Raw genomic sequence first — 27,967 nt, forward strand, 5'->3', positions numbered from 1 at the left:
GTGCACAGATTTATCTATATTTAGTACATTATTTCGTGATCACAAACAAGGTCAAGCCAAGGCACAAATGACAGAGGATGGCAACTTGTAGTAAATTGAATTGCATTGTAAGAAAAAAAAACACGGATTGAAGACTAAATATAGGCAACAATTTTTTGTTACAAATAAAAAAGTATATATTTTTTGCTCCTTATTTACCAATAGGATTTCAATTTTGAAAATTTTAATAACCTTAAATATGTAAGTGGGTATACTATAAAGTTCATATTTTTCTGTACGTGCCTTGTAGGCTTTTAATGAAGAATAATGGCGTTGCAGTGTAGTAAAAAAATCAAAATTGAGCCATTTCCATAGATGTTGAAAAAGGCAGGCAAGCAAACGATAGAAGGTAATCGGCAAAGAAAAGAATAAAATACATAATCAACTAAAAATCAAAATAAAATAGCCTCGCAATCTGATTCGGAAGCATAAAATGCAAACAAGATTCGGATAATAAAATACAAAAACAACAGTCCAATCTGTGAAGTGTCTCATAACCTTGAAAACATCAGACCAGTGGTTTTCAACCTTTTCTTTGGCTGTGTACCATCTCCTACAAGGTTTTACAGTCGTTGTCTACCACTAGATCTTAGAAAAATAAGTTTGCTTACAGTCACGTCAGTTTGTGTAAGCTAAAAATAAAATAAATAAATCACATGTCAATTTACTGAAAAACATGTCATTACCGAATAACAGAGAAAAGGTTTACCATAATAAATCCGAAATATTTTCCGAACTAAGACCTAAAAGCTGTTTGCCAACCATAACTGGTACGTGAAGCACAGGTTGAGAACCATTGTTAAACGCTTAACGCAGTAACCGATTTTCTGGACTGTTCCCATAAACATGAAATCAACAGTAGCTTTGAAAACGTTCAAAGCCTACATCTTGAAGAATGTCGTGCGCCAAAAAGAAAAAAAGAAAGCCATTTCGTCTGAAACTTCCAAGTTCGCTGAAACTCTATAAGCCAGGGGTTCTTAAACTGGGGTCCATGGACCACTTGGGGGTCCGTAAACTAGTTTTAGGGGGTCCACGAAGCGCTAATTGAAACATTGGTGCATATTTTAGGGGTAATCAATTTTTCAAAGTAAAAAAGTTGCATTAAAAAATAAACGTTTTCGCACTGAATTTATTTAAACTTTATTTTTCATTTTTTGGACAGATATCAGCAGATTTCTGTGTGATGTCATTGTATGACGTCATTTTGAAAATGTCTTGCTTACCGTGGTCCAAGTGAACCAAAAAAAACAACACATTAACGATACGCGGTAAAAAAAGTTCAAGAACCCCTGCTCTATGGCGACTTTCGGTCAGCCTTTCAATGAAAACGGCGACGCAGATATAATGCTTATCGATTGTCAAACACAGAATATCGGCTCGATGCTTCGCTAAACTCGGGGTAAATCGAAGCGGGGTTTGGGGGCGCGGGGTAAGTCGGCTTTTGAAGCATGGGGTAGGGCGAGGGTCGACTGTGGGCCCCCGGCAAATAACCCCCGTATCCACCATACGACGCCTGGTGGTACTTGAAGCCGTTCGTTCTTGCGTCATCAAACGGTGACGTCATAGAAGCGGCCGCCTGGTTGTGCGAGTAGTGAAGGTGGTGAGCAGGGGGCGGGATAAAGGGGTTAGGGGGCTCTAGGGTTAATCGGGGGTGCTCGTCTGCCCTTAGGGGTGCGGGTTGTGCGACGAAATGGTGGTGGGCCGATGTGTCGGTCAGGTGCCCGCTCGTTGATGTGTCCAAGCTCAGAGATCCTGCGCTGCCGCTGGGTGGCGAGAAAGTGCTACTTGGTGACGTCATCATTTCGGGACATGGCGAGCGATTGCTGGCTTTTGAGTCGTTTGACTCTGCGAAAAAACAAGTTGGGTTACTCGCATTAAACAATGCGTAGCGTATAAACGATAAAAAGCAGTGAAAAGTCATTCTTGACCACTGGAGGTGATCCTTAAATGGGCCAGACACATCAAACTAGTTGTTTCAAACACATCGTGGTGTTCAGTTTTGCTTCTTTTTTATTCAATGATAAAAATATTTTCCTGTATTGTTTACGCTACATAACATATATTAACTGAATTAATATAATTTGGGTTTTAACGTATCATGTAGAGCCATTTTTTTACAATGGACATGTAACGGAACTAATTTACAAGTTTGAATACTCAATACTTGTAATAATGAAATCACATTTTAATATACAAAGTTAAACTTAATACCTGAGAGTATCAATGCAATATATTAAACGATAAACTCGGTTAGCATGACACGCGATGTTCACATAACAGAAAAAAAAAAAAAAAAAACGCTCATTAAAAACAATAGAGTTTTAAATAAGCTAGGTTTGTTTGCATGTGTAACATTAGTCTCTTAAAATTTCACAAAACGGATTTTGCAGCCTTGCTTTAAAGTAGATTAAAATTAAACGCATTTATAAAAACAAACAAAAAACAGTCTAGCGCAGGGAGTTAATGTAAAGTCAGCAGGTGGGTTGATGTTATGATTTTATAAGACAACAATTTCTTTCACACTTTTTCGTGCCACATATTTCTCGTTTATCACCATAGTCCTTGTGACAGCAGTCGGTTACCGCGGCTCTATCGTCGCATGGAGCCCGACGGAGAAAAATCGGCTTAACATTTCGTCGCTTGTCCATTACGCAAATCGTTCACACATTCGTAACAAACTTGTTTCGCATTTTGTCGAATTTCAATTGCGTTTTGTAAGAGCACTTTGTTACAAACGTTTATTTGAACTGAAACTTAACATTTCGCTGAGCATAAATAACAGGCTTTTGTTTTACCACTTCAAGGTGCGCGTGCGGCTAACACCGTTACACGTCACATTTGGTTACGCCATTTTGTATACAAAAATCGAATATAGCGTCTTTTGCGAATTGATTTCTCTACACCTTATCTGGCTTGCAATTAATATCCACTCGAAATAAACCACCAAGGCCTGAAAATGCTGCCGTTAGAATCGCGTTTTGAATAGGGTTTTGTGAAATCCTGTTACACCTTTCGATTCGTGTTATGTCGGGTCGAGTGGAATAATATTGACTTTATGAAATGGAAATAATTATTATACAGTCTTGTGCAAAAGTAGATAGCGCGGAGTTTGGTGGGCCACTATAGGCTATATAGTGTATATGAATAAATATTTGTTCATCATTAAAAGCAAACCGGCGGGAACTTATTTGAAGAAGGAAATGGGTTAAATGTGTAATATATAATTAAGAAAAAAACAATATATTTGAAACGAAAATTGCTTCTTTTGTTTTAAGACAAGCTTCCTTAACTAATAAAGAGCAGTGTATTTGCGCTTCGTGATTGCAAAACGCGAAGTAAGGAAATCAATATTGGCTATATACCAAAGTTGATTTGGGTCGGTCTATTTCCGTACAGACAATAAATAACTACAAACATTCGATTCAGTTTTGATTTATAGCCGTTTTTACCCGATCCAACAAATAAGTCAAACGTAACTGCTTTGGTATTTTGACCTTAAAAAGGTCAGTTGCGCAATTGGTTATTAAAATTAGACTATATATAAGATGTCAAGAGCGCCACCTGATTTTTATCACATTTATGATTGTTAAAAAAATCAAAATATATCCATCCTAGAAAGTCAAGAATAGATATCAAAATAGCGACTACAGTTATTTCTTAAGTTGACAGGTGCTCTGTCCTGGCTGCGGGATTACGTGACTACAGGCGCCCAGTAAGACCACGGCGTTGCGAAACGACAATATTACACAACACATAGGGCGTTGCTTCTATGATTTCGATGCAAAAGATACCCGACAAAATATTAAATAGCCTATATACCAGGGTTACTTAACCAGGGGTGCTCGAACCCCGAAGGGGTACGAGATCTGTTCCAAGGTGGTGCAGGGATGCTGAATCAGACACAGAAAATGCTTTACTGTAATTTATTTCTCTGCTCAATCAAATGTAAAACTAACTCACATTTTGGTTTAGTGTTATCAGTTACTTGTAAAAAAATAAAATTACAATGTTTTAGTTATTTAAGGAATTTTAGAAGGGGGTGCGAGAATTGGTTGGTGATTTGAAAGGGTGGCAGCAAGGGAAAAGGTCAAGAACAACTGCTCTATACCGAGAGTGTCGTTTCTGCCGCTGATTTCCAAGTTACCTTTTGCAGCGTTCTCACCCATCTGCAAGACCCTGTGCTTGGCAGCAACCCCCATCAGCTGTAATGAACTGGGTCGATGGTAACTCCTTGGGCGGCTGCTGCTCGACGAAACACCGCCTAAGATCTCCATGGCACTGAAAAAGTAAAAATCTCTGATATAAGCTCAAACACTTTCGAATAAAATAAATCTCCCGCAAAAAAATAAAATGTAAAATAAATATTCTTGCTTTCGGATCGGACGATCTTTAGACTGTTTATAATTGAAAAATAAAACCTTTAAGAAATCCTTGGTTCGAACATACAGATAATCATGTTTAGACAGATTATGAAAACTAGTATAAAACGTGAATACTTTTTTGGCTGAATTATTTTGTAAAATTTGAAGATATAATTTTACGTTCAAAACATGATTATCTATATGTTCGAAACCAAAGATTTCTTAATGGTCTTATTTTTCAATTTAACTGTATGTATCAATAGGCTATTTTAAGTTATTATAAAAGTGGGCGGCATTTTAGGATATTGTCTTTTACTTATTATCTTAAAACATTCGACAAATTCATTGACCATATCTTTTGTTTGTTAATGACCGACTCATATGCTGTTAATATAAGGTGTTTTGTCCTATTTATTGCACTTTTTTCTTGTTTTGCGTGGCGACATTTCTTTCTCGTGTTAGGCTTGGGCAGAATTAATAAAACAAAAAGAGCAAAACATCTTTCAACGAAATGATGAAACATTAAGTATTTTTTAGAAATAAATATATAAGTTGCAACAAACAAAAACAAGAAGAAGCGAGCACTTAGTAACACAAATTGAGCACAACAAAAACTGAAAAGAATATGTTTAACTTTAGCTTTGGGCAATGAATTTCTAATCTAAAGGATTCCTACATTTTTTATAAAGGCAAATTGGTTGTTTAACGTTTAAACAACGCCTCATATTTTTTAAGTTGTGTAAATTTAAACGGTATTGGTTAAAAACTTTTACAGTGAAAAATGTGGTTTTCCACATTGAAAAAACATTCCCTTTGCACGACTAAATATAATTTCCGACAACGAATTACATTGCCAGTAAATCTTAAGGGGAGTGTACACCGTCGGTTATCTACAGGTTCCAATTGAAAAAAGTCACGTCAGACTACTACAGGTAGTAAATCATGAGGCGAAGTTGTGGGTCGTTAATCAACGGCTGATGCTGTGTAGGTCGTAAATCAGCGGACAGCAGTCGCGCAAAATAAAGCCGCACAGATAGCGTATACAAGCGAGGAGGCAGAGTCTCGCAATACCCGCCGACTCCCGGCCAAATTGCTTCGCGACGAGTGATTTTCGAAAAGACCGTATAAGTTTGGAAGCGCAAGACGAGACCGAGGATTTATGGAACACGGGATGTTGTTTCTGTTTTTAATTCGCTCCTGAATGGGTGGAGATAGCGATTTGACCGCGTCCCCTGTATTGTGTTCTCCCGGTATTGAGAGAGCAATTTTCAAGGCCCGACTGCTGCGAAAAGAAACGGTCGTATTTCAAACCTGACAGGGTTTGGTGGAACTATCGCCGAATACCTGTTTTCCCATAACCCTTGACCAGACTTGGACAGCTAGATTTATTTCAGCTTTTTATAATTTGATTAGAATTGAAAGAGCATTTATGTTTTTCCAAATGAGATTAGAATTACAATTAGATCCTTTTGAGTTTTCTCAAATTAGATTAGAATTAGAATTACCGAATTCCTTAAAAAAACAAATTTCAACTAGAATCACGTTTAATTATTCACATTCAATTTAATCTAAATCCCTCATTATTCTAATAAGAACGTGAATCGATAACATGTTTGTGCTAGTTTAGAATTAGTCGCATTTTGCTAAAATTTATTAAATTAGAAAACTAGAATTATCTTGTTATCCAAGTCTGCCCTTGACACAATGACTTGCCGAAGCAAATAAAAATGCAGAAACTAGATTATTTTATTACAACTAATGAGTTTGATAATAAAGAACGTGAAATCCAATAAGTCGAGTAGATCGACATCATCTTGATAAATACGTTTTGACACGGACTTGTATCATCATCGGTTAATGTGACATTCATTATTAAGCTACATTACAGATTCGTGCATAGTGCACCTGAAGTTTGGAGCATAAAGGTTGGAGGTTGTAGTACGACATAATAAGAATATCAAAGCCCATACAGAAGTAGGTATCAGTTTGAACGTTTCGAATATATCTTTATTCAATTTCAACAACTGTACCTGCCTAAAGTGTTTGAGTGTTTTGTACATTTATGGGGATTGGTTTTAAGGAAATTTTCTACAACACGAAAATTGCGGAATAGTTACGACGACGTTGCTCAGATTAATTTAAAAAACTGATTTATGCCAATGTGTTATGTTTTTTACAAAAACTTCAGTGAAGAAAACTGAGTCGCGAAACACTCGCTTTTATATCCTTATGTATAGTAATCAGGTCGTCGCAAAAAAATGTTGACAAACACTGATTAGACGATTTGGGGGCAGCATCCTATACTATGATTTTGGTGTTTCATTATTATATAATTTTGGTTTTATTCATTATAAAAGCGTTAGATGTTATCGGGTTAAATCAAACTGCACAGACGACACTTGTATGACGTAAGACTGATTTTCTAAAATTGATGGCACTAACTGCAGGTATAACCAGTGCGAGATAAGGTCTCAGTCTATAGTGGTAAAAAATGGGAACTGTATAGCGGTAAAAAAATGAGAAATCTCCCATAGGCACTAATTGCAAACTCGGCACTTACCACTCCTCTTGATCGCAGTCTCGGAAACCCTTGGCGAACGGATTGCTCTGAATCTTGAGTTGAGTGATCTGACGAAAAAGAACATGGCAATTACGGACGATGATGTAACTTTACACAGTCTACAGTCTATACGACCGTGTGCAATAAAAAATAACATGGGAGAGTGTAACACGGCCACTTTGAATCTGTCGGATATTTTTACCCTTGGACATTTCGGAACGTTTTTTGGGAGGCTGAATTTCAGGCGGCCATGTGAACTATCAAGACGTTGAAGACGGCATAAAACCGTTGGCTGTAAACCAGGGCATTGGCTCTGTATTAATTCGTCATAAAACTGGACAGTTTAAACTAATGCGCTTTAAAAGTCTTTTGAAAAATGCTATTCGACCACGACTGTGATGCCTAGTAGACAGGCCATTATAGATTAGAATTAGAAAAGATCATTTTAGTTTTCTCAAATTAAATTAGATACCGATATCTTAAAAATCAAAATTTAAACTGGTATTTGAACTAGTTTTACATTTAAATAATCAAAATCAATTCCATACATCGCAATTTGTTATCACAAGAATGTGAATGGTAAATATTTGTGTAAACCTTTGGGTGTTTTGCACAGCCTATGCTTTTAGACTTTAAGAATCACCTGTAAGTCGTTTAAAGTAAAGAGTATTCATTTAAATTCTTTATTTCGACTGAAAGAAAAAAACGCTGTTTGACAACAAATTATAATTTTTGGTAAAATCTGAATTAGATTAGAACCAAAATTACAGCACAACAAGCAATTCACAAACCAAACTGAAATAGAATTAGCCCCATTTTCTCAAATGCATTATATTAGAAAACTAGAATTATCTGATAGTTTGTCGAAGTCAGGAGCTTTGGAAGGGAATAACGAGAGTTAAAATTTGTGTTATATTATATAGCTGTCGAGAAGTCGCAAACGATATTTCGATATTTTTTACAGGTCATAATAAAAAACACGTGGTTAGATAAATTTTGGTAAAACTTGATTCACAAATTAGACTCACAGGCCATCGGTTGTAATCCTTTTCAAAGCGACGCCGCTGTCGCCAGGCGACGTAACTGGGCAACAATAAGCGCGATTGTGACGTCACGGCAAGAGGGCGCAAACGCGAAAAGGGGGGAAGCGACTTGGGACGATCCGACCCGCGACGACGCTTATCACCCAAACTAACACACAAACCCATCACCCAAGGCACTCCCGACCGCGGCATTAAGGCGCGAACAAAACGTGTTCGGGGGCCGACAGAGTCACGCGCACCGGGTGTCGAGGGGCCGCGCACCCTTTTATACCCTACCCCCTCTAAAACCCCCACCTGCCCCCTTCCGCGGCCCGCCGGACTTAAAAGCGACGCATTATGACGGGGGCGCGAAGGTATGGCCGCAAACCGCAAAACGCGATCGTTCGCAAGAAAACCGCGGCAGCTCGTCGAAAAAAGGATTTATTTCGTCAAGATTTTTCAGAATTGGGTTAAAACACTTTTGTCGACTATCAGCACTGTTATCAACACTTTTATTACTTTTCGTCCCTGTGTCAATTTTTCTTCTTTCTTTAAACACTGTTTTTAACACTCTGGTCGATTCTCAGCCATGTTTTAACTATTTTCGTATCTTCAAACAAAGTTTTCATAACTTTGGCCAAATTCATCTGTCTTAACACTTTGATCAACTCTCAGTAATGTTTTACCACTTTTGCTCAATTTAAGGAATGGTTTTAGCACATTGGCCAAATTCCAGCACTGTTTTAACACATTCAGCACTGTTTGGACAAAATTAAATGAGCGATTTAAACGCTTTAACCCAATTAGCCTTCCAAAACCACGCTTCTGTATTAAAATTGACAAAAAAAAACTACGCTTAAGACAATGCAAAGTTGGATTACTAATAACAAAATATGGAGCTGGCCGCTTTGAAAACGGCCACGCGGGCCGATTCAACAACTGCGCGCCCAGCCGGGGCTTTTTTGTTTGTTTACGGATCTAGGGGGCCATCAGGGTGAAACGGGGCGTCGCGGCGCGTAGCAGAGAGCGTGCCCCCGGGCCAATATTTCGAGCGCGCATCGCGTCGGGCGCTTTCCTTTATTTCCGCCGCAAAGGGAGATTTACCTCGCACTTTCAATCGCTTTTAGGGTTTGAGAAGCGTTCAGCAAAATGCCACACTGCGACGTGTTTCACTTCGGAACTCCTCGGCTATACGTTTTGGGAGTTTTCGCCGAACTGAGAAGACCAAACTTCGGAGGAAAATATACGTAGGGGTGAACAAACGGACAACACTGGTTAACGACTACTAACATATTCGAACAAATAAGTAACGATTTTACCTGTCAGTATTTGAAACAATTTGCAACTTTGCTATAGATTTTATTTTTACTTCGTAAAAACTAAGTTCCAAAAAAAAAGGAAATTGAACAAGTAGAATAATGAGAATTTTTAAATACCTAATGAACGCCGGCAATTTCAAATTTTCGCTTTTAAGGTTCAAAAGGCGTTTAAGGCTTTCGTCTCGATGGTGCGAGTTTCGCGACCGGCCGTGCTTTAGAGCGCAGTGATTCTCAACCTATGGGTCGCGACTCTAAATTGATTGATTTGCTTGTGTAGCAAGGGCGTAATTAAACCTATAAACCTATAGATATAAAACAACACAAGCCTTCCAAAGCGATTTTGCGTAACAGCCGTAATACAATAATTATACAGCAACGCTCAAAACCTCAAATACACGAAAAAAAAACGACCTATTTAAGCGTCGTGGAGTCCAAAGAGTTAACGATTGGCGATTCATTAAAAAACCGCCAACTTTTAAAGATTTTGCAGAACACATCTACACAGTAACGCTTTGAAATTGACAACTAACAACTGTAGTGTGTGTTCGAAGTGTGTCTTCAAACATGGCATCTGTATTTTAACGAGCTCCAAAGACAACCTTAAAAACCGCACACGAAACCATCCCATTTAAGCGTTGTGAGGGGTTAACGCTCCGCAATTCATTAAAAAGTATTCAACTTCCAAGATAAATTGTTGGTTTAAAAGCAGCCAAGCAAAACAAATAATCTAGTAGTTGCAGAAGTGTAGAAGGCCCCGATCAAACCTATAGAAGAACATAAACCTTCCAAAACGATTTTGCCGAACAGCCGTAAGACAATAATAAAGCAACGCTCTAAACGTCACAGCCACGAAAAATAGCAACCGTGGAAGTTTTAGAAGTATGAATATTCTCCAAAAATGCATCTACTACATTTCAGCGAGCACCTAAGACAACCGTAAAAACCGCAGCATACGAAACTATCCTATTAGAGTGTTGTGGAGCCCAAAGAGTTAACGCTTCGCGATTCATTAAAAAAGCCGCCGACTTCCAAAATAATATAAAGGCACGTGATGACGGGCAGAGGACGCGCACGACTTACTCGCGGCTTAGAGCGGCCTTCTCGCTTGCAATTGTGTTCTTTATGGGCGCTCAGGCTATGAATAATTGTCAACAGGTGCCGGGCGAATCCGCGCCATTCCGGCTTCGGCGTACACTTGTGCTTGCCGTAATGTATAGGCGGTGGAATTATCCGGTGTCGTGAACGCCGGGACCTTTATGACTGATGATCTTCCCCGTGGCAGCGTTGCGCTAACGACACCCCTTTTTGCCCCTGAATGGCCTTTTATAGTTTTGCGCGCCCCATTTGGGCCAAATATCGATTAATAAAAATTAAACCATCGCTAAAAGGAAATAACTAAGCATTAATAAATATTCCTGTGCTACCGTATTTAGGCTGTCATCTATAGTGCTTTTTCAGTAGGATAAAGTTTATATAAATTCTAAACAATAAAAATGAAGTAACGTCGCATTTTTTCATTTTCTTTTAGTATACTAAAAATCTCTTCCGAAACTTATTTATTTTCTCCACCATTCGCTGACAAAAAATTAAAAAAACAACACAACAAACATATATATTCTCGCGATACAGTTTGCAAAGCAACTTTCAAGTCTGTTTAAATATAAACTTTCAAGTCTGTTTAAATATAAATATTGGCAAAAAATGTTTTATTACTAATGTGTGCGACAAGTTTTCGAAACAGACGGCCGTAAACCTTAAATGAAAAAAGGAAATCGGCCTAGAAAAAAGTAAACAATATCTATACCATTGCTTTCCTGTCAAACCTGAGTTTGTCACAAACCGACCCATAGCATTACAACCCGGAGAGGAAAGGCAGGTATATTACTTTAAAAAATAATAAATTACCGTCACAACAGGCACGGTTCGATATCACCGGTGGTGCGTGACTGGCGGCGAGACCAGAAACTGAACGTAATCCGCCAAATTTATGACCTTGACTTGGCCGATGACCTTGCCGGGAAGAAAACGCGAGAAGGGGGATTATCGTCTCCCAAGCGACGCTTCGATTTCGTGCCAACCCCTATTCGACCTGCACGTGCGAGCAAAATGCCCCACAATGACGTGTTGCACCCTTTGGAACCCCTGGGCTATACGTTGTAGCAGTTTTCGCCGAAAATGGGAGAAATATATATGGAGTGAAAAAGCGGACATTATTCTTTTTGGATAATAACTTATTAGATAAAAGAAGTAACGATTTTAACTGCCAGCTTTTGAAATAAATTGAAACTTTGCTGTATATTTTGTTTTCACTTAATTAAAAATATGTTGCAAAAATAGTGAACAATAAAAACAATAAATTTTTAAATCACTAATGAACGTCGATACGACGATTTTTGAGAGAAAACCGAAAATATATATTAAGCCATTCCTTTGAGCGTTACAAATAATTCGAAACTTGATATATATTTTGTTTTCACTTAGTTAAAAATATGTTTCCAAAAACTAGTGAACAAGTTTAATCCTAGTAAAAATATATAACTCTTTCAAATTAGGTCCAGTTTACATACAGTGATTTATTGTTTAAAGCAAACTTATTGATTTTAAAGCAAACGTAAGCGCAGCAAGCAACAATCCACACTATTTTATCCCACAAAAAATCCTAGAAGCCAAGATCGTTCTCGAGCGCAAATCAGAACTAGTATAAATTTTCCGAAAAAATATGCCGAGCATAAACTTTCGCAGGTGCAAAACGGCGAAGCTTGGCGGCCGATAGGCACGCATAAGTTAAGCGCCCGGCGAAGTTTAAAAGTGCGGCGCTCGGACGCTCTATTGACAATGGGATTTGGATATTGGAAGCACAATGCCTATATAGGCAAGGGTGAAAAAAACTCCGCGGCGTTGGTTTTACCGCTGAGCGCGCGGCGTCTTAAAACAACAGCCTCAGAAGGCAAAGTGACGCGGGACAAACGCAGTCACCTGCTGACGGTAAAAAGCGATCGCTTAAGAAATGCCCGCGCCTGACAGCTTTTGCCACGCTCACTCAACTAGACGCCTTTTGAAGTCGGCAGCCCGTTAGCCCGGTGCCCACTCTATAGGCTAGGCAATAGGGGTATTATGATAAATGTCGGGGGGCGGTATGCCTTGCGCGTGCCCCTTATGTACGCAGGTCAAGCCCCAGTCCTCGTAATGGGTTGACCTTTGACTGGCCGGGCGCGAAGCGAAAGTCTTTGTTCTCTGTCTGCGCGTATATTCCGCTCACTGTATAAACGACGGTTAAATGCAAAGGCAACGGCTTGGCGCTTCTCTCCGCGCTAAATCAGATATAAGTCGGTAATATCGGTTTGCCTCGACCCGACGAATGATCGCCGCGCCCGGTAATTGATGCACTGCTCGGCTCACCCCACATATTCTCGCGTTTTCGCGTCTTGGCAGCTCGCCAGCAGCCACCCCCCCCCCCCCCCCCCCCCCCCCACTCCCGACGCGATACCACCGGGCAACCCAAGATGCGACTTACGTCATCAGCGCAGCGAAATTCGAACGGGAGCATTTCGTGTATGAGTTATAGGTTCTGCGACCGGCGACGGATCAGTTAAACTTCCCACAGTATTGTACACTGTTGCAGTTTACTTGGAGAAATAGGAAAACATTACGGATTTGTATTGGTTGTTGAAAACAAACGATACAATTTTGGAAACTCTGAATCAATTTAGGGTGTTGTACTCTCCTAATTGTAAAGGTGTTAAAAAACAAGATGGTACCATTTCGACAACCGTTATATATAGTTAGAAAACGTTCAAGTTTCCATTAATAAAGTTATATTGCCACCGAGAATATTCTGTATAAATGTTAAATTGCCTCCGAGAAATTTCCATTTAAATGTTGAATTGCCCCCGAAAATTTTCTATATCAACGTTATATTGCCACCGGAAAAGAAAACAAAAAACAATACAAATGTCTGTATTTAACCAGACATCAAGGCCGACCAGCAAAATGGAACGCAAAGTGCGAAAGAATCACGTTCGATTTAAACAAGAGCGGAGGTCAGGCCGGAAGGAGACCTAATCCCGGCAGAAAAGCTGCGACAATATCGCGCGCGGATCGCCAACCTTTTCAAAACGTCCGGAAGCGACACCTAAAAGGTGCGAAGGGGCTGTCACCCGTGCCTAAAAAAAGAACGGGGTTCGATGGGGGGAGGGGGCGGTTCTCCCCGCCCAGAAAGCCCAAAGTACATAAACATTTCGATATTGAGTCAGACCCCGGCTTCGGAACGAGCTTTCTGCAAAACGACGACTGGTGGTGGCGATTGACTACGACTGACAAAACTCGCCGCCGCTTATTTATCTTCGTCAGCGCTCGCCCCTAGGAAAAGTAAGCGTCTCTATATATGCTCTATATAGGTCTGTACGTGGGCGCGTATATCGGCGCTCCGGTCACGAAACGCCATTTGTTTCGCGCTGTCAGAAGTCTGCGTGCCGCGCACAAAGGGAACGGCGCCCACGGCCCTGCACACGTTCCTTTGTGCCAAGCGCGCTGGAATGCCAACGAGTCACCTTGGGTAAACACTTTGGTCTTTGGCGTAATACACTGATGCCGGTGATGCTCATGGTGCTTCTGGTGCGGCGGGAAATTCTGTATAACCTCGAAACTTGTGCTTCTTGTATTTTGTTTGCGTTTCGGCCCGCGCCGCCAAAGAGCCCCGGCTGTCATAACATGCGACATCGCAAAAACGCATTTCGACCATTTGCACCGCTAAATTGGGTTTCGGCTTGCTCCTGACGTTTGAAATGAAATATGGTGTGGTTTCATTGGAAAAAAATACGACGTTTTTGCAGCGAGATTTTCTTTTTAATACGGCATGATTTTTATCCGTTAATCTTTGCTGTATTTTTTGATAAACCGCTAAAATACCTAAATTAGATCCATTCGTAAAATAGTCGTGTTTCTTTTTATTAAGCACTTGGGCATGTTTTGTTATTTTAAATGCAATCTTTTTTCTTCGAACATTTTCTCAAGCTTTCAAATCAAACACAAATTCGCACAAATATCGACAGGAGGTCAAACATGTGACAAAACGTTGTGTATCTTCTGCTACTTATTGGGCTAAGGAATAGTGTGGGCCCTTTCTACAAGCCATTCGCCAAACCCCTTTTTCTTCCTAATTTGAAATAACAAAAATCGTTTCCATTATTCTCCGTATGTGTTTAATCCATTTTATACCCGCAATAAAACCAGTGAAATAGCATACTCTAACATCAGTACATTTAATAACCCCACAATCTAATCTACACATGGGCAGAATTATCGCGCGCTGCGGCCAAGACGCCAGACGCCAGACGCCGCGGTCAAATGCAAAGCGATAATACGCTCAGCTGAAAAAGTAAAAAAATAACTTTCCAAACTTGTAGTCGTTTACTGAATTTTTAGACGGCGCAAGTTGGGTACATCAATTTCAATTTAAAATTACAGGCGTTGCATCTATATAAATGTATTTCAGTCTAATATACATACAAATGTAGATTATATAATACAAAATACCGCCACTAACTGAGTGATCATATGCGTGTAGCAAGCAGGTAACCAAACAAAAATATCTTTATCTGACGTAGCTTAAGGGTTAAATATTTTCTAAACTTCAAAGAGTAAAAAGTTTGGAATCATCCTGTCATCAACGGGCACAGCTTTAATTAAACTTTTTCCCTGCCTTTTTTGGCGGGTTATTTTCATTTTTTCTGTAAAAACGGGCGTTAAACAAACACAAAGAACGGATGATTAATACTCAAAAAACAATTTACAGAATATTAGGTTACCATTATGCCTACCGACAATAACCAGAAAATAAGAAAAAAAAGAAACCTATAAATGACTGACTTTGATCAAGACAGGAAGTCTTATTTGCTCTTATTTAAAGTCAATGTTGTAATGTACGTGTAAGTAGGATTTTTACGCGAGGAGATATCTTCTTATTTTTCACAATTATCTAGTTGCAAGAAAATTAGGTTAACAAACTGAAATCAATTACCCGATGTTCTGGCATAAAATAATTTACAGAATACTATGGTATACCATTGTGCCTGCCGCCAATAACCAGCAATGTTTTAAGGCAAAACAAAAATAACAAGAAACTTATAAATGACTGACTCTGGTCAAGACAGGAAAGTCTAAAGAATACCCCCCTCCAAATTTGAAGTCATTGTCATTTACGTGTAAGGTCGAGGAGATATCTTCTTATTTTACGCAATCATTCAGTTTGCCGGATAATTGGATTTACAAAATGAAATCAATTTACCCGATGGTTTTGGTAGGCTGTGACGGCGGTAAACTTGGTCTCGTCGAAGGTGAAGGTCTTGAAGTATTCGCTAGCTCTTCGCAGTCCGCCGCCGCCAGATTCCCAACCCTTATCGTCGAGAACCACGTGGAAGCGAGGTTGGTAGCGGTGCATCGAGTTTAGGATGATCTGCGCGGAAAAATGCAAGCATGTTGATTAGTGGTTGTAGGGGCAATAAAGGACGGTAAAAATTAGTGCTGTAATGGTATAAGTCAATGACTTTGACTTGACTTGAGGATGATTTTGGGCAAAATGACTTGTGATAAGTCATTTGGGAAACGACTTGACTTATAGACTTAAATGTTTATAAATAATTTTCAGCAAAATTTGGTTGGTTTTCACCGAATTTCTCCAACAGTTGTTTGCGTTACATTACGTTTTGTTGTTTGTTAATTAAAATTTTGCCCAGCATCAGACGAGCTTACCAGTTTCAATAGTCAATTTATGGTTTTATTTTGATGCAAATGACTTGTCGGGGACTTGAGGTATTTGTAAACGGTTTGATTGGGACTTAATCATTTGAAAATAACTTGTTCAGAACAATTGTAAATTTCATCGCTCTTTATAGTTGTTATTATTACTATTACCCTAAAAAGGCAATTAAAAGCTTAAGAAAATAATTTGCAGTGATAGAAGAATTTGACTTACTCTACAGCAACATATAGCTGCCGAAAATTAAAAGTATAAAACATGTTTTGGTTTAACTCTTTAAAAAAAGTTAACTGTAAACCATTACGCGATTCTTGTCTTGTTTCATTATTGTTTAGGTGCTGTTCATAATTTGACCAACTTTGGCGCGATGCTGGTTATTTTCTGTGAGAGGCAGAAATCTTTCACTGACAAAATATACATTCAAAGACCTTTTTAACATGTATCTCGTTCACTGGAATTGTTTTTGAGCAAAATAACTATTATAAAGAAAAAAAATACTATTAGCGATTTTTATCTTGTATTTATTTTTGTAAAACTGTTGTTTGGTCCATGCAAACCTATACTATAGTCTCAAAAGTTTGCCCACTGTTTCCTTGTAGCGCGCTACAAATATATATATCTGCAGAAGTGCAAAGTACAAATCGAACAAACCGCTGAAAAATTGCGACGAAGAAAATAGAAATTCCATGAAGCAAATCAACGAATAGAAAAAGTTAGAATTGTGACCCTCGCCTGATTGCTCTCGCATTGTATATCTTACCTAAATTTAAAAATGCCTTTTTACAGCCAATGCAAATCGCATATTCAATACGCATTGGTGGAAGGGTGCATAGTTCCTATAACCAATACATATATTTACAGTGTTATCAAGCAATATCGACAATGAAGACAAAAAGGCTTATTATAGCTCGGGAGGGGCATTTAAAAAAAAAGATAACTTAATTTTGTAAGTTTTCACCGGTTAACATAAGGAGAAGACACGGTGATACATTGCAATGGATCCACTATCTATTTAAAATGACAAATTTTGAAGATAAAAAGGTTTCGAATCCACATTTGGTTTTCTTCTGTATTAATCGCTGTTGGATTTCATGAAAGTGTTACTTGCAATTTCGCAAGTAATCGAAACAACAGATATATTGGAATCTATAATAAATCTTTTAAATAAAAGGTATTTTTATAAAAAAAATCTTGATGTGTTACTTTTAAGTATATATTATCTATATATCACCGAGGAATAGGGATATTACACAGTGTTCAGCCGTGTAAGCTTCAAGGACTTAATGGATACACGCTTGAGGGCAATGCCGACTATCTCTGTTGTATAGGCTCCAAAAAAAATATTTATTCATATTATTGTTGTACTGTAAATCTTTTCCATAGAAAAGTATTTTCTTTCAAACAATAATCGCCGGGAGGAAGAAAATTAAACTTAGAATAAACAACAGTGGTACCAAATAGAGGTTTTAAAAAAATGTCAACATTTAATAAAAACAGCAATAACTTCTGAATTATTTTTTTCTTTTAAACTTTAACAGTATAGTCAATATGGTCAGGCCACTTATAAATTAAATAAAAATTGCTTGCTGTACAACGTTGTTCCATCTTTTTCAAAGTAAACTGCATATACTCGACCACAATTTGAAGACGATGACCTTCGATAATATGTAAAAATATTCTGGCTATACGTTCAGCTTCGCGTATGACACAGAAAACTTATTGGCGCATAAACGCACCCCTATAAAACAAAATGGCGAAAATGCGCCGGAATGACGCCAAGGATATCGCATTACACATGGACGGCAAAATACGCTTCTCAGAACTTGACTATGGCCCTGCATTTCAGGCAGATAAGAAGAAAAACGCTGTACACTATCGCGTTGATATTTTTACGACGATGTCAAACCATATAACGGTCCATAAGTTCCTTGCGAAAATACGGAGACACTTCGCTACGTTTTAAAGGGTTGTCTTTATGGACGCTTTTGGGGCGATTATCTTTTAACCCCCAAATGAGATGATTTGACCTCCTACATTAATTTAAACAACGCATTGTTGAATGAAACTACTTCATAAGTGTCTTTGCGTCGTCAGTCACCTGTTTTTGATGTTTTATCGACGGGGAAACGCAAATCGGTTATTTTTGCTTAAAAGTGACAAAAAAAAACCCAAAAAACTCTTGAAAATACTTAGTTAATGTTTTTGGCAAATCAAAAAGACAAACAGCTATAAAAATGCCAAAGAAAAACAAAACGCTGAATCGTAATAAGAATATCAAAGCCCATACAGAAGTAGGTATCATTTTGAACGTCTCGAATAACTCTTTATTCATTTTCAACATCATGTACTTCTGTATGGGCTTTGATATTCTTATTACGTCTTACTACAACCTCCAACCATTATGCTCCAAAACGCTGAATATTTTAGAAAAGTAAAAAGAATGGCAAAAATGGAATGAAGACCTAGCAGCTAGTATATTATCGAAGTATAAAATGGTATAAATGGTGATCACCACCAAAAAATACACAGAAAAAAACTGTTAAAAACTAATCGTACATCTAATAAACTTGTCCAATTTAGAGATACGCAACTATCTGAAGAAAAATTGAAGTTCGAGTTGCGATAAAACAGGCGTGCGTGGAAAATATAACACAAAAAAGATTGCTATTTAAGCCTATACAAATTTGTTGCATTTGGGTATCTGTGGTAGATTTCTAATTGGTAAAACAGCAATAGATGAGTATTAGATTTATTTTACTTTTCATGCTTTTATAAATCTACAGACTGCAAAGCATAAAATCTAATAAACTATTAAAGAACAATTTATTTTTACTACCGGACCTTTCAAAAATATTCGCTCAGTACCAAAATATGGCGCCTGATTTTGACAGCACATAAACACAAAGAGTTCTACGAATAATTTCGGGTTTTTGTTGAATTTTCCAGTGTATTATAAAATACTACTGCGTTATTTTATTATGTCAACCTAAAAAATAGTGTTATAGTTCTGTCGAAAAATAACTGCACAGGGCAACGGTTATCAATATTTAAAATGTGGTAAAGTTAATTAAGTTTACAACATAGTTTTTTTTCTCCTGTTAACCAGCTTTTTATTTTTAGCCAACTCAGATATTTTTAGATTTCTCATACATTTTTAAGTGTGTCTTTAAACTTTTTCCAGAATTTCAAACTAATAAACGTTGTACATTTTCACTGAAACTTATAATTTCGATTTAACAAAAATTAAAACAGTAGAGATTGCTATCGCAAACGGCATTAATTTTTCGCAGTTTTTACAGACTTCAGTCAAAAAAGTGACAACAAAGCCGCTTTGAACATAAATATACATGCAGTTTTACAATTACTGTAAACTTTTTTGCAGCACACCTAATTTAATTTGCTCTCAGAAGACTTGCAAAAAATCAAAACAAAGCACAGTATATTAAAAATTCCTCTGACTGTAGACAATCACAAAAACAATCCTTCGAAATCAGCGCACAAACTTACATGGCCGTTAGCGTCCAGGAGATTGTTGGTGAGTTTCAGTTTGTCGAAGGAGACGATTTGCTTCATCCAATGGCTTCCCTTGGCCGGCGAATCTGGATGTCTGTGAATGCGAGGGGGCATCGAAGCGTCGGCCTTGCCGGCGACTGACCAACTCGACCTAATGCCGATTATTATTAGTTAGTGATTAGACCAGCGGTTCTCAACCAGTGGGCCATGGAAACATATTGAAGTGGGCCATAGAGCAATTTAAGAAAGCTAGATTTATTGAGAATTTAGCTTAAAATTTTAGAATAACTTAAAATTTTAGAATAAATGGCTCCGAAATAGAATTGAAAAGGAATGTAAATTAATTGTTTAGCGGCAAGTATCTCACTAATGCAGGATTGAATAAATAATCTGTTGTGATATATGTTCTGCTGTTTTTGTTGAAAACCTTTTTTACAGTTTTTTTCTTATATAAGAACCTTATAAAATGTCAAAAGGAATATATTTTGCCAAAACATCATATTCAGTGTTGATTTCGAATTAACAAACTTTTCTAGCAAAATATATTTCTCTTTACTTCCTAAAGAATGCTGACTTTGAATACGACAAAAAAGCCGGAAGAATCTTGGCTTTGAGATAGCCAAAGAGGGGAAAAGGACGCTTTTTATATGTTTATAGATGATGAGCCATTTTAAACGTGATTTGCTTGCTATTTGAATGTTTTTTAAAAGTAAAACTACTTGCTATTTGAATAAACAAGGTATAACAAACGGGCGTCCCCAATAAAGACTCACGTGTGGAAAGCGTATCTATATCGCTTGTCGTCGAAAGGAACGAAGTCCATGAAAAGTATGTATTTGCTTTCCATGTCCAGGTTGAAAACCTTAACTTGGAAGGTAGGAAACATTCGCCTGCGATTTACAAGCATTAAAAGTTGGAAATGAGATAAACTTAACTAATGGCTAACGTGTTATACTGCGACTTGATTTATCATTTAGGCAAATTGTTGTTGTGCATGCACTTAAATTATTACTTTTTTAGAACCGCACAAAAAATATCAATATCGTGTATAAAAATACGATTAGCACTAAGAACACCAACAGATCCCACAAAATGTGTGATAAAATCATTAAACTTCTATTCATGTATGCAAAATATAAACAAATGTTTTACAAATGAAATACTATACTTATACAAATTACAATGAGACAGTTGATACATATATTACCAAATTTTATAAAATGGGGTATAATAAAAATTAATGCTTGAAATAAAAAATGGATTAATATACTTTAAACAAAAATGTTTTGATTAATATTATGCGACCTATTTGTTAGAGTCTTTTTATCAGCCTTATTATGCTCAACAAGAAATTTCCACCGCGAACTAATATCTAAATTAGTACACGTGTCATACGAAACTGTAACGGCTTTTTGAAAACAAAGAAAAAGGCACGCGATGGTCAGCAACTCTTGACCTTTAACCGCGAGGTCACGGCATTGGGCAAAAACGCCCGCGATTGTCGCGCTAATCGCTGTCCAATCAGTTACATTTGAAACCCGAGCGAGCCAGCACAAGACCGATTGGGGGGCGACAGGCCACGACAATCGAGGGCCATTCAGACTGCCGAACCGGCGGGGCGTTTTATCTTCCGCCGACGCCGGGCCCTGCATTCTTTATTTTTAGGCGGATTCCGGCGCCGCGCGCACGATGGATGACCGGACATTCGGACAGCACGACGGTCAAGCAACGATAGCCGGTGACAATCCGGACAGGTTCAAGGACCTGACCTTAGTCGCACGACCGCCCGATGATTACCGCCGGTTAATAGGCCCTCAAAGTCCGGCGACCGAAATGACACGCGGGCCGCCCCTGCGTCAAGCTAGGGTTACAGCTGGGGCCCACAATGCGGTCCAGGGGGCGAATACAGCGCGGGGCTACGGGCCCCCAGGTAATTTGACCTTGGCTTGACGACGCTCTATCAAAGGCTGGGCGCCGGGGTATCGCGCTGACCCCCTGACCCGCGCTGGGGTAAGTGTTTTGAAAAGTGCCCGGGTTCACACGATGGGTCGCCTTTCGGAGGCCCGCCTTGTAACCAGTCCCCTGGCCCTGCTGCTGGCGAAGGCTAGATCGTTATCGGTTCGAAACCGCCCAGTGGCTGAATGTTGCGCCGATGTGGCCATCTTTCAGAGAGTCGTAAGCAAATATTTTTAGCAGTGGTCCGCATGAGGAACTAAAAATGTCTTGGCGATCCGTGTTAAAAAAGGGGATCTCAAATACACATAATACAACGTGTTATTCCGTTTAAAATAATATTTAAGTGTGCTTGTTTTTGACAGGCTGGTAAGAGCGTAAAAATAGGTAAAGGATCAATAAATATTATAAAATCAAGAAAAAAGAAATCTTAAGACGGTTTTTGCCTAAAACACTTTTGTTGAAAATTGTATTGCTTGACGGCCAAGTCGTAGTCTTCGGCCGACGATTAGCTTTGACGTATTTTTTATTATTGCTCACGCGTTATTAGGTTTTGGTAAAACACACGAAACGCGAATTGCGTATCGGCTCGAGTCGCAAAAAGCTACTGAACTATAAAAATGGTTAACCGCCTTCCGTTTTCGAACGCTACTTCGACTTCTAATTCTAAAGAAATACTTTTGGATAACTCGCGCTTCTTCTCTACTTCGTGCGTTTTAATTGCTTTCATTCCTACTTTGACCCGATGAAGCAGGATTGTGCGAAAGCTTGTCAAGGTTTCTATACAATTTGTCTTTATATGATGCCAGCTGATTACCCTATTTAGAATTAGACAAATATGGGTATTTGCAAAGATTTTTAAATTAATTTTTCTTTAGATAAAATTCGCCGTTTAAAACTATAAAACTAGACTCGGTACCTTTCGTTCACAGTTTTATACATTTTATATTTTATTTGTGAAAAATTAAAAAAAGGGTTGCGGGATATTGCTATAAGCTTTGCTTTTTAAAAAGTGAACAGCAAACAATAGTGCAATCGCTTCTGTGTATCAGTTCACCTCGGCCATTGCAACAAAGCGACTGTTAAAAAAATGTAAATCTTGTTGTTGCATTGGTAAGGCGGGAATGTCAAGCAACTGCAAAACGCCAGCCGTTTTCGCCTAAGATTCACGTCTCATTAGCCGGGTGGGCCGTTGATGGAAGCCAGAAGGGTATACAGGGTCAGCGATGTGCGCCCTTATAAAGGACAGCAAGCAATTCGGGGATAATCCTTTTTTCAAATTCCAGCGCTTATCTTAATTTAATCGAGCGGGAAGCGTAAACATTTCCGAAGGAATCGTGAATTGATTCAGCGAGAAAGAGCCCACAGCCGTTGCTGGCGATGGAAGCGTCGCGGCCGACAGTGCCGACAGGGCCGATTGCAGAGATCATTAATCCTTTTTTACAAAGAGACGTCCACATCGAGTGAATATATTATTTTGTGACGAACTTTAACTGACTTGTTTATAATACGCAGAAGCAGTAAAACCGTTTTGCCAACAAAATATATAATGAGCTTTATCAAATTGTCGTTCTGTTTAAAATCCCAATTAAGTTTCGTTTGAATTTTCATCAACAAACATTTAATTTACTAAACTACGAAGAACCATATTTAAGCTTTATTAATGCATTGTGGCACAGGGATAAAGAACAATTTTTCGCGTCGCATCTGGCCCGCGAGCCGTTGTTTAGTGACATCTAAGCCAGTCTACAGTGTTTGTCATGGATTTATATGCTTAGTACGTTCAGTTATACACGTACACGGGTGATTTTTAAGCAGCACCGAAATTGTTCTTCACTAATCAAAGCAAAAATGCAGTTAACAAATTTTGACATAGCCATATTGTTTTAAAACTTAAAGGGTTGGTACAATTGATTCATTATTATATTTTATTAAAAAAAACAGTAAAAAATAAATTAATTATGCAAGTAATATAAATTTAATAAAGAAAGAAAAACCTTTGACGTAATATGGAAATAATTAATATTTAACGTATATCCGTTACAGTTGGCAATCAAATTAGTCAAAATTGCAATATATTTTATTAAACATTCCGATAAAAAGTGTGTAAATGGTAGACATTCGTATCGTGAAAACAAATTAGCATGGATAAAAACTAGTTTCTAAAAGGAAACTAAAACTAACATATACGGTGAATTCTAAAACTATAACTAAAATTAAACGGAAGGAGTCAGTTAGTCTTGTTCCTAAATTAAACAACTTAAAGAATGTTTACTGTTTAAAGGTGTGACACTAACTATAGATCTGGTTAAGGGATTTTACAACAAATTGCTCCGAGCGTTTTGTAGAATTTTTGCGAGAGATTAATGTTTATCTTAACTAGAGATCGACCGATATCACTTTTTTGGACCGATACCGATACACGATATTTTACAATTTTGTCAACCGATACCCGATACCGATACCGCTTTTTTATATACCTAAGAATTTTTCCAAACTTGAATTAATTAAAAATAAAATCCAAAAACCGATTTGTTTATATAACTATAATAATTATTAAACTACTATTTTGTATAATGCCTTGACATGATGCTAAAACCAAAATTTTTTTGATAAAAAAACCGGTAAGTTATTTGTTGTACAAGAAAAATTATATCATATTTTCGTACTAAAACATCGGCAGAAGTATCGGCCTACATTTACCGATACCGATATATCGGTAGAAGCCAAATATCGGCCGATATTATCGGCACACCGATATATCGGTCTATCTCTTATCTTAACAACAGAACGCCTTCAATTCGACATTTTAAAAAAATACAGTAAAAGGCAACAAGTTATTTGCTCTTGTTTCCTAAATCGAACAACCTAAAAAAAGGATGTTTACTGTGTAACGGTGGGACACTAAGTTGATCTATTGGTTAAGCAAAAATAAGGTTTTTACAACAAATTGCTCTGAGCGTTGTGTAGAATTTTCGCGGGTGGCCAATGTTCATCTTTACAACAGAACGCCTTCGGATTTAAGCCCATGCAGAAGTAGGTGTCATTTTGACCGTTTTCGAATAACTCTTTATAAAGATTGGAGCATAATGGTTGGTGGTGTAATAAGAATATCAAAGATGTTGAAAATGAATAAAGAGTTATTCGAAACGTTCATAACGATACCTACTTCTGTATGAGCTTTGATATTTTACTACGTCTTACTACAACCTCTAACCACTATGCTCCAAAGCAGCGGTTCCCAAACTTTTATAAAAATTTTGCCTGGCGGACCCTTTGCAATTATTTTGATATTTCGCGGCCCTGTAAAAAAAGGGTCAGTTGACCCATGTTTCTTGTTGTACACTAGTGCAGTCACGATTCTTTTTAATATAACTTTCTAACTAATGCAAACGATTCGCTGATAGCAGGTAGTTCAGCCTAATGGATTCTTTATGGTGTCACAAAAAAAAATGTAATTAAAATACATCAACAAACACGCTATATTATCGAATCTTAAAGCATAACTAAAGACTAAAAATGTTTGCAACATAGTCAAATTCCAACGTTTAAAAACATTCGCTAATGACTATTGTTTAAAAATTTAAAGACTATAACTCTCATTGCGGACCCTCTGAAACTGTTGTACGGACCCCATTTGGTCCGCGGACCCCAGTTTGGGAACCGCTGCTCCAAAGCCTTCGGGTTCAATATTAAAAAAGTATAGCGTTACCTTCCGGCCTTGGTGACGATCATTTCGGTTCCGAGTTCGTTAAACTCGCTCCAGAGTGATTTCATCTCGAGCCTGGCCTCGACCTGCGCAATCTTGTCGTTCTTGCGTACCGGTTGCTGCTGCTCGTGACGTGCGCACGACAACGTCATCAGCGATGGTGACGTGGCGGAGTCGTCGTTGACGTCAGAGGAGACAGATGCGCGCTCGAACTTGACCCCATCGTCCTTTGTTACGTCATAAGGAGGCGGCGAGGGATGGTGGTAATGATGCGGTTTCTGGCCGTCGGCCGTTTCAAGGTCCTTACCCGGCTGATAGCTTCTGTATAGTTTATCCAGGGCGCTGCCGGGGTACTCGTCCTGCCCCTTTGGGTACTCGTAGGGGTGAGGGGACCCCGCTGCGCCCCCAACGCGGTCTTTGTCGCCGACGCTGTAGCAGGTCGGCTCGCGGTAATGGATAAAGTGGTCAAACTGGCGCCCCTGTTGCTTGGTGACGGACACCGGGGTCAGCTGCACCTGGCCGCTGCCCGGCGCCGAGTGTTCCACGTGCTGGTCGGCCACCTCTGGAGACGAGTCGGTTCCTCTTACCTGAGACAAATCAGTTGTTTTATTCTGCGATTGCCTTTTGGTAGAGGCAGCGAGGTGAAAGCGAAAGCAGAAAAAAATCAAAGCATTTGTATGATATGCAAATTTATCGTACATTTGGGTACACTATGCACGGATCTGTAATGTAGCTTAATAATAAATTTCAAAGCCAAAAAGGTCGAGTATGCTGTCGATCTACTCGACCTTTTTGGCTTTGAAATTTATTATTATCGTACATTTGTTTAGCGTTTTATATCCAATCTGGTTTAGTCACTGGTCTATTTAGTAATCCAACACATTTGTCTGTGTGATACACCGAAAGCCATCGCAGACGTTAGCCGTAATCGTTGGTCATAAAGCAGCTTCAGAAGGGCTAGATCACAGTTTTTAACACACATATGCGTGTGTGCATGTTTCATCGTATGTATGACACTATGACAGCCAAATTTTATCGTATAATTGTTTAGCGTTTTATATATAATCCAAGTTAGTGACTGGTCTATTTTATTTTCACACACATTAGTCTGTTTTACCTATATCCGCCCTGCTCGTAATAATACAGTTGCAGAACGTACGATGTAGCGCCCAGGCAACCGACAGGACGTAAAGCAGTATAAACATTTCAACGTTACATGTAGATATGAATTACTCTCCCCGAAAATCATTTAGGTAAACCTCGGTGATTAAAGTCGAACATACAACGCGTAAAACCAAAGTAATCAGTCGCGCTGTACACGCTTTCTGTCAGAAGGTCAATCGTCTCGATAATTAATTTCTATTACGGAGTTTTATATATGTGTTGTTGATATTAAGTAAACCATCACGCAGAATTGTTTTACAGATTGCAATATTAGCGATTTGGCGCCAGCGCTAAGATAATAATGACATCTGTTTTCAGTGCTAATCAAAATACATCCTTATGAGGTTTCGTTATTAACAGTTTTTTGTTGCTTTTATTTGTGCAGCGGAGATCTTCATAGAGTTTTTTTTTTTAAAAAACAATATAATTTTAGCCATGCTTAAAGAATGCCTACTAAATACTAAAATATTATATTAAATCGCCCTGTTTTCTTGTTTGAACAAAATGTTTTGCTTTAATTCACGAGAACTATGTTTTGAAGTACCTAAATTGTTTTGTCTTGTGTAGTTCTTTTGTTTATCACACCACAATTTTTGTAATAGGAGCCATTTTGCGATATTAAATTACAAAGATTTTATTGTTTATTAGATTTCTAAAGTAAGAATATTTTTATTTTGTTAATTTAAAATTGTTATACTTGCTGTCCCTTCAACAAACAAAACACGATCGTCCATGTTATAGAATAAAGTATAGAAAGAGTGCTACAGCGATAAGTAGCAAATAATTGTTTTGTTGCCGCAATTTCCAATTTATTTTACTTCGTGTACGCTATTTTAATGCTGATTGTTTCCTACATTTTCTTCATTCAGAAGAGAGATTGTATAGCGTTGTTATGCGAAATAACACGCGTGTTGGGTAGGAAAAAAGGTATATATTTTGTTTGACTCGCAATATGACGTATAGAGCAAAAATTACCGAAACCAATGTGTAATACGAAACTGTATTTAGTGAACTATGTACATTAGTAACATTTAAAATTACTTAGGCATTAGTTAGGCAAACTGATTTCAGTAAGCTTTATTAAAGGCCGCTACGCTATTAATATGGGCATTTTAAGTACTAAAACGACAAGCCCAATTTAGGTACAAGTATATAGGCGATAATGGAAATAAAAAAACAACTCCTCTGGTAATTGTTTAAGGAGCTGTTTTTTATTTATTTATATTACTATGCCTGGCAGCAAAAGTTTACATATATAGGCGATAAGTATATTTAAAATTGTATATACTTATTTTGACCTAGCTGTTAGCCAGTCCATCTTTACCAGAACCTGGACTACTTTACCATAACTACAGATTGACACATTAACGAAACACACACTATTGAAATAAAATTCACCAAAAAAGTACGATAGTATGATGTGCTTACCACATGATGAGTCAATATCGAGCGGAAAGAATCATTAGCGACGGCAATCCGAGTGCACATAGCCGGCCGAATGACGAAAAAACCACGAAGTTTTGCCGCTTTACGAGCCAGTGGTCTCACAAGTGACGTTAAACCCTTACGC

The 27,967-nt window shown here is 38.2% G+C and overlaps 1 protein-coding gene across 1 annotated transcript; it reads right to left on the bottom strand.

Annotated features, from left to right (window-relative positions):
- Positions 1-1,387: 1,387 nt before the first annotated feature.
- LOC146146849 (T-box transcription factor TBX1-like) lies at positions 1,388-27,885 on the bottom strand. The gene is made up of 8 exons (XM_083387118.1): positions 27,826-27,885; positions 25,237-25,820; positions 20,345-20,461; positions 19,566-19,722; positions 15,588-15,755; positions 6,961-7,028; positions 4,184-4,317; positions 1,388-1,884 (listed from the first exon to the last, which is right to left on the bottom strand). Exons 1-8 carry the CDS (start codon positions 27,883-27,885, stop codon positions 1,388-1,390), a joined length of 1,785 nt encoding a protein of 594 aa, XP_083243244.1.
- Positions 27,886-27,967: the final 82 nt, after the last annotated feature.

Source organism: Ascidiella aspersa, chromosome 4 (assembly GCF_963924565.1).
Source record: "Ascidiella aspersa chromosome 4, kaAscAspe10.2, whole genome shotgun sequence".
In the NCBI taxonomy this organism is placed as follows: domain Eukaryota; kingdom Metazoa; phylum Chordata; class Ascidiacea; order Phlebobranchia; family Ascidiidae; genus Ascidiella; species Ascidiella aspersa.

Excerpts from the sequence above, each read along its gene's own strand:
- LOC146146849 (XM_083387118.1), bottom strand. The coding sequence starts at position 27,885 with ATGTGCACTCGGATTGCCGTCGCTAATGATTCTTTCCGCTCGATATTG. Across the intron at positions 25,821-27,825 it reads CGATATTGACTCATCATGTG|GTAAGAGGAACCGACTCGTC; the intron begins GTAAGCACATCA and ends GATTTGTCTCAG. Across the intron at positions 15,756-19,565 it reads TCCTGGACGCTAACGGCCAT|ATCATCCTAAACTCGATGCA; the intron begins GTAAGTTTGTGC and ends TTTTCCGCGCAG.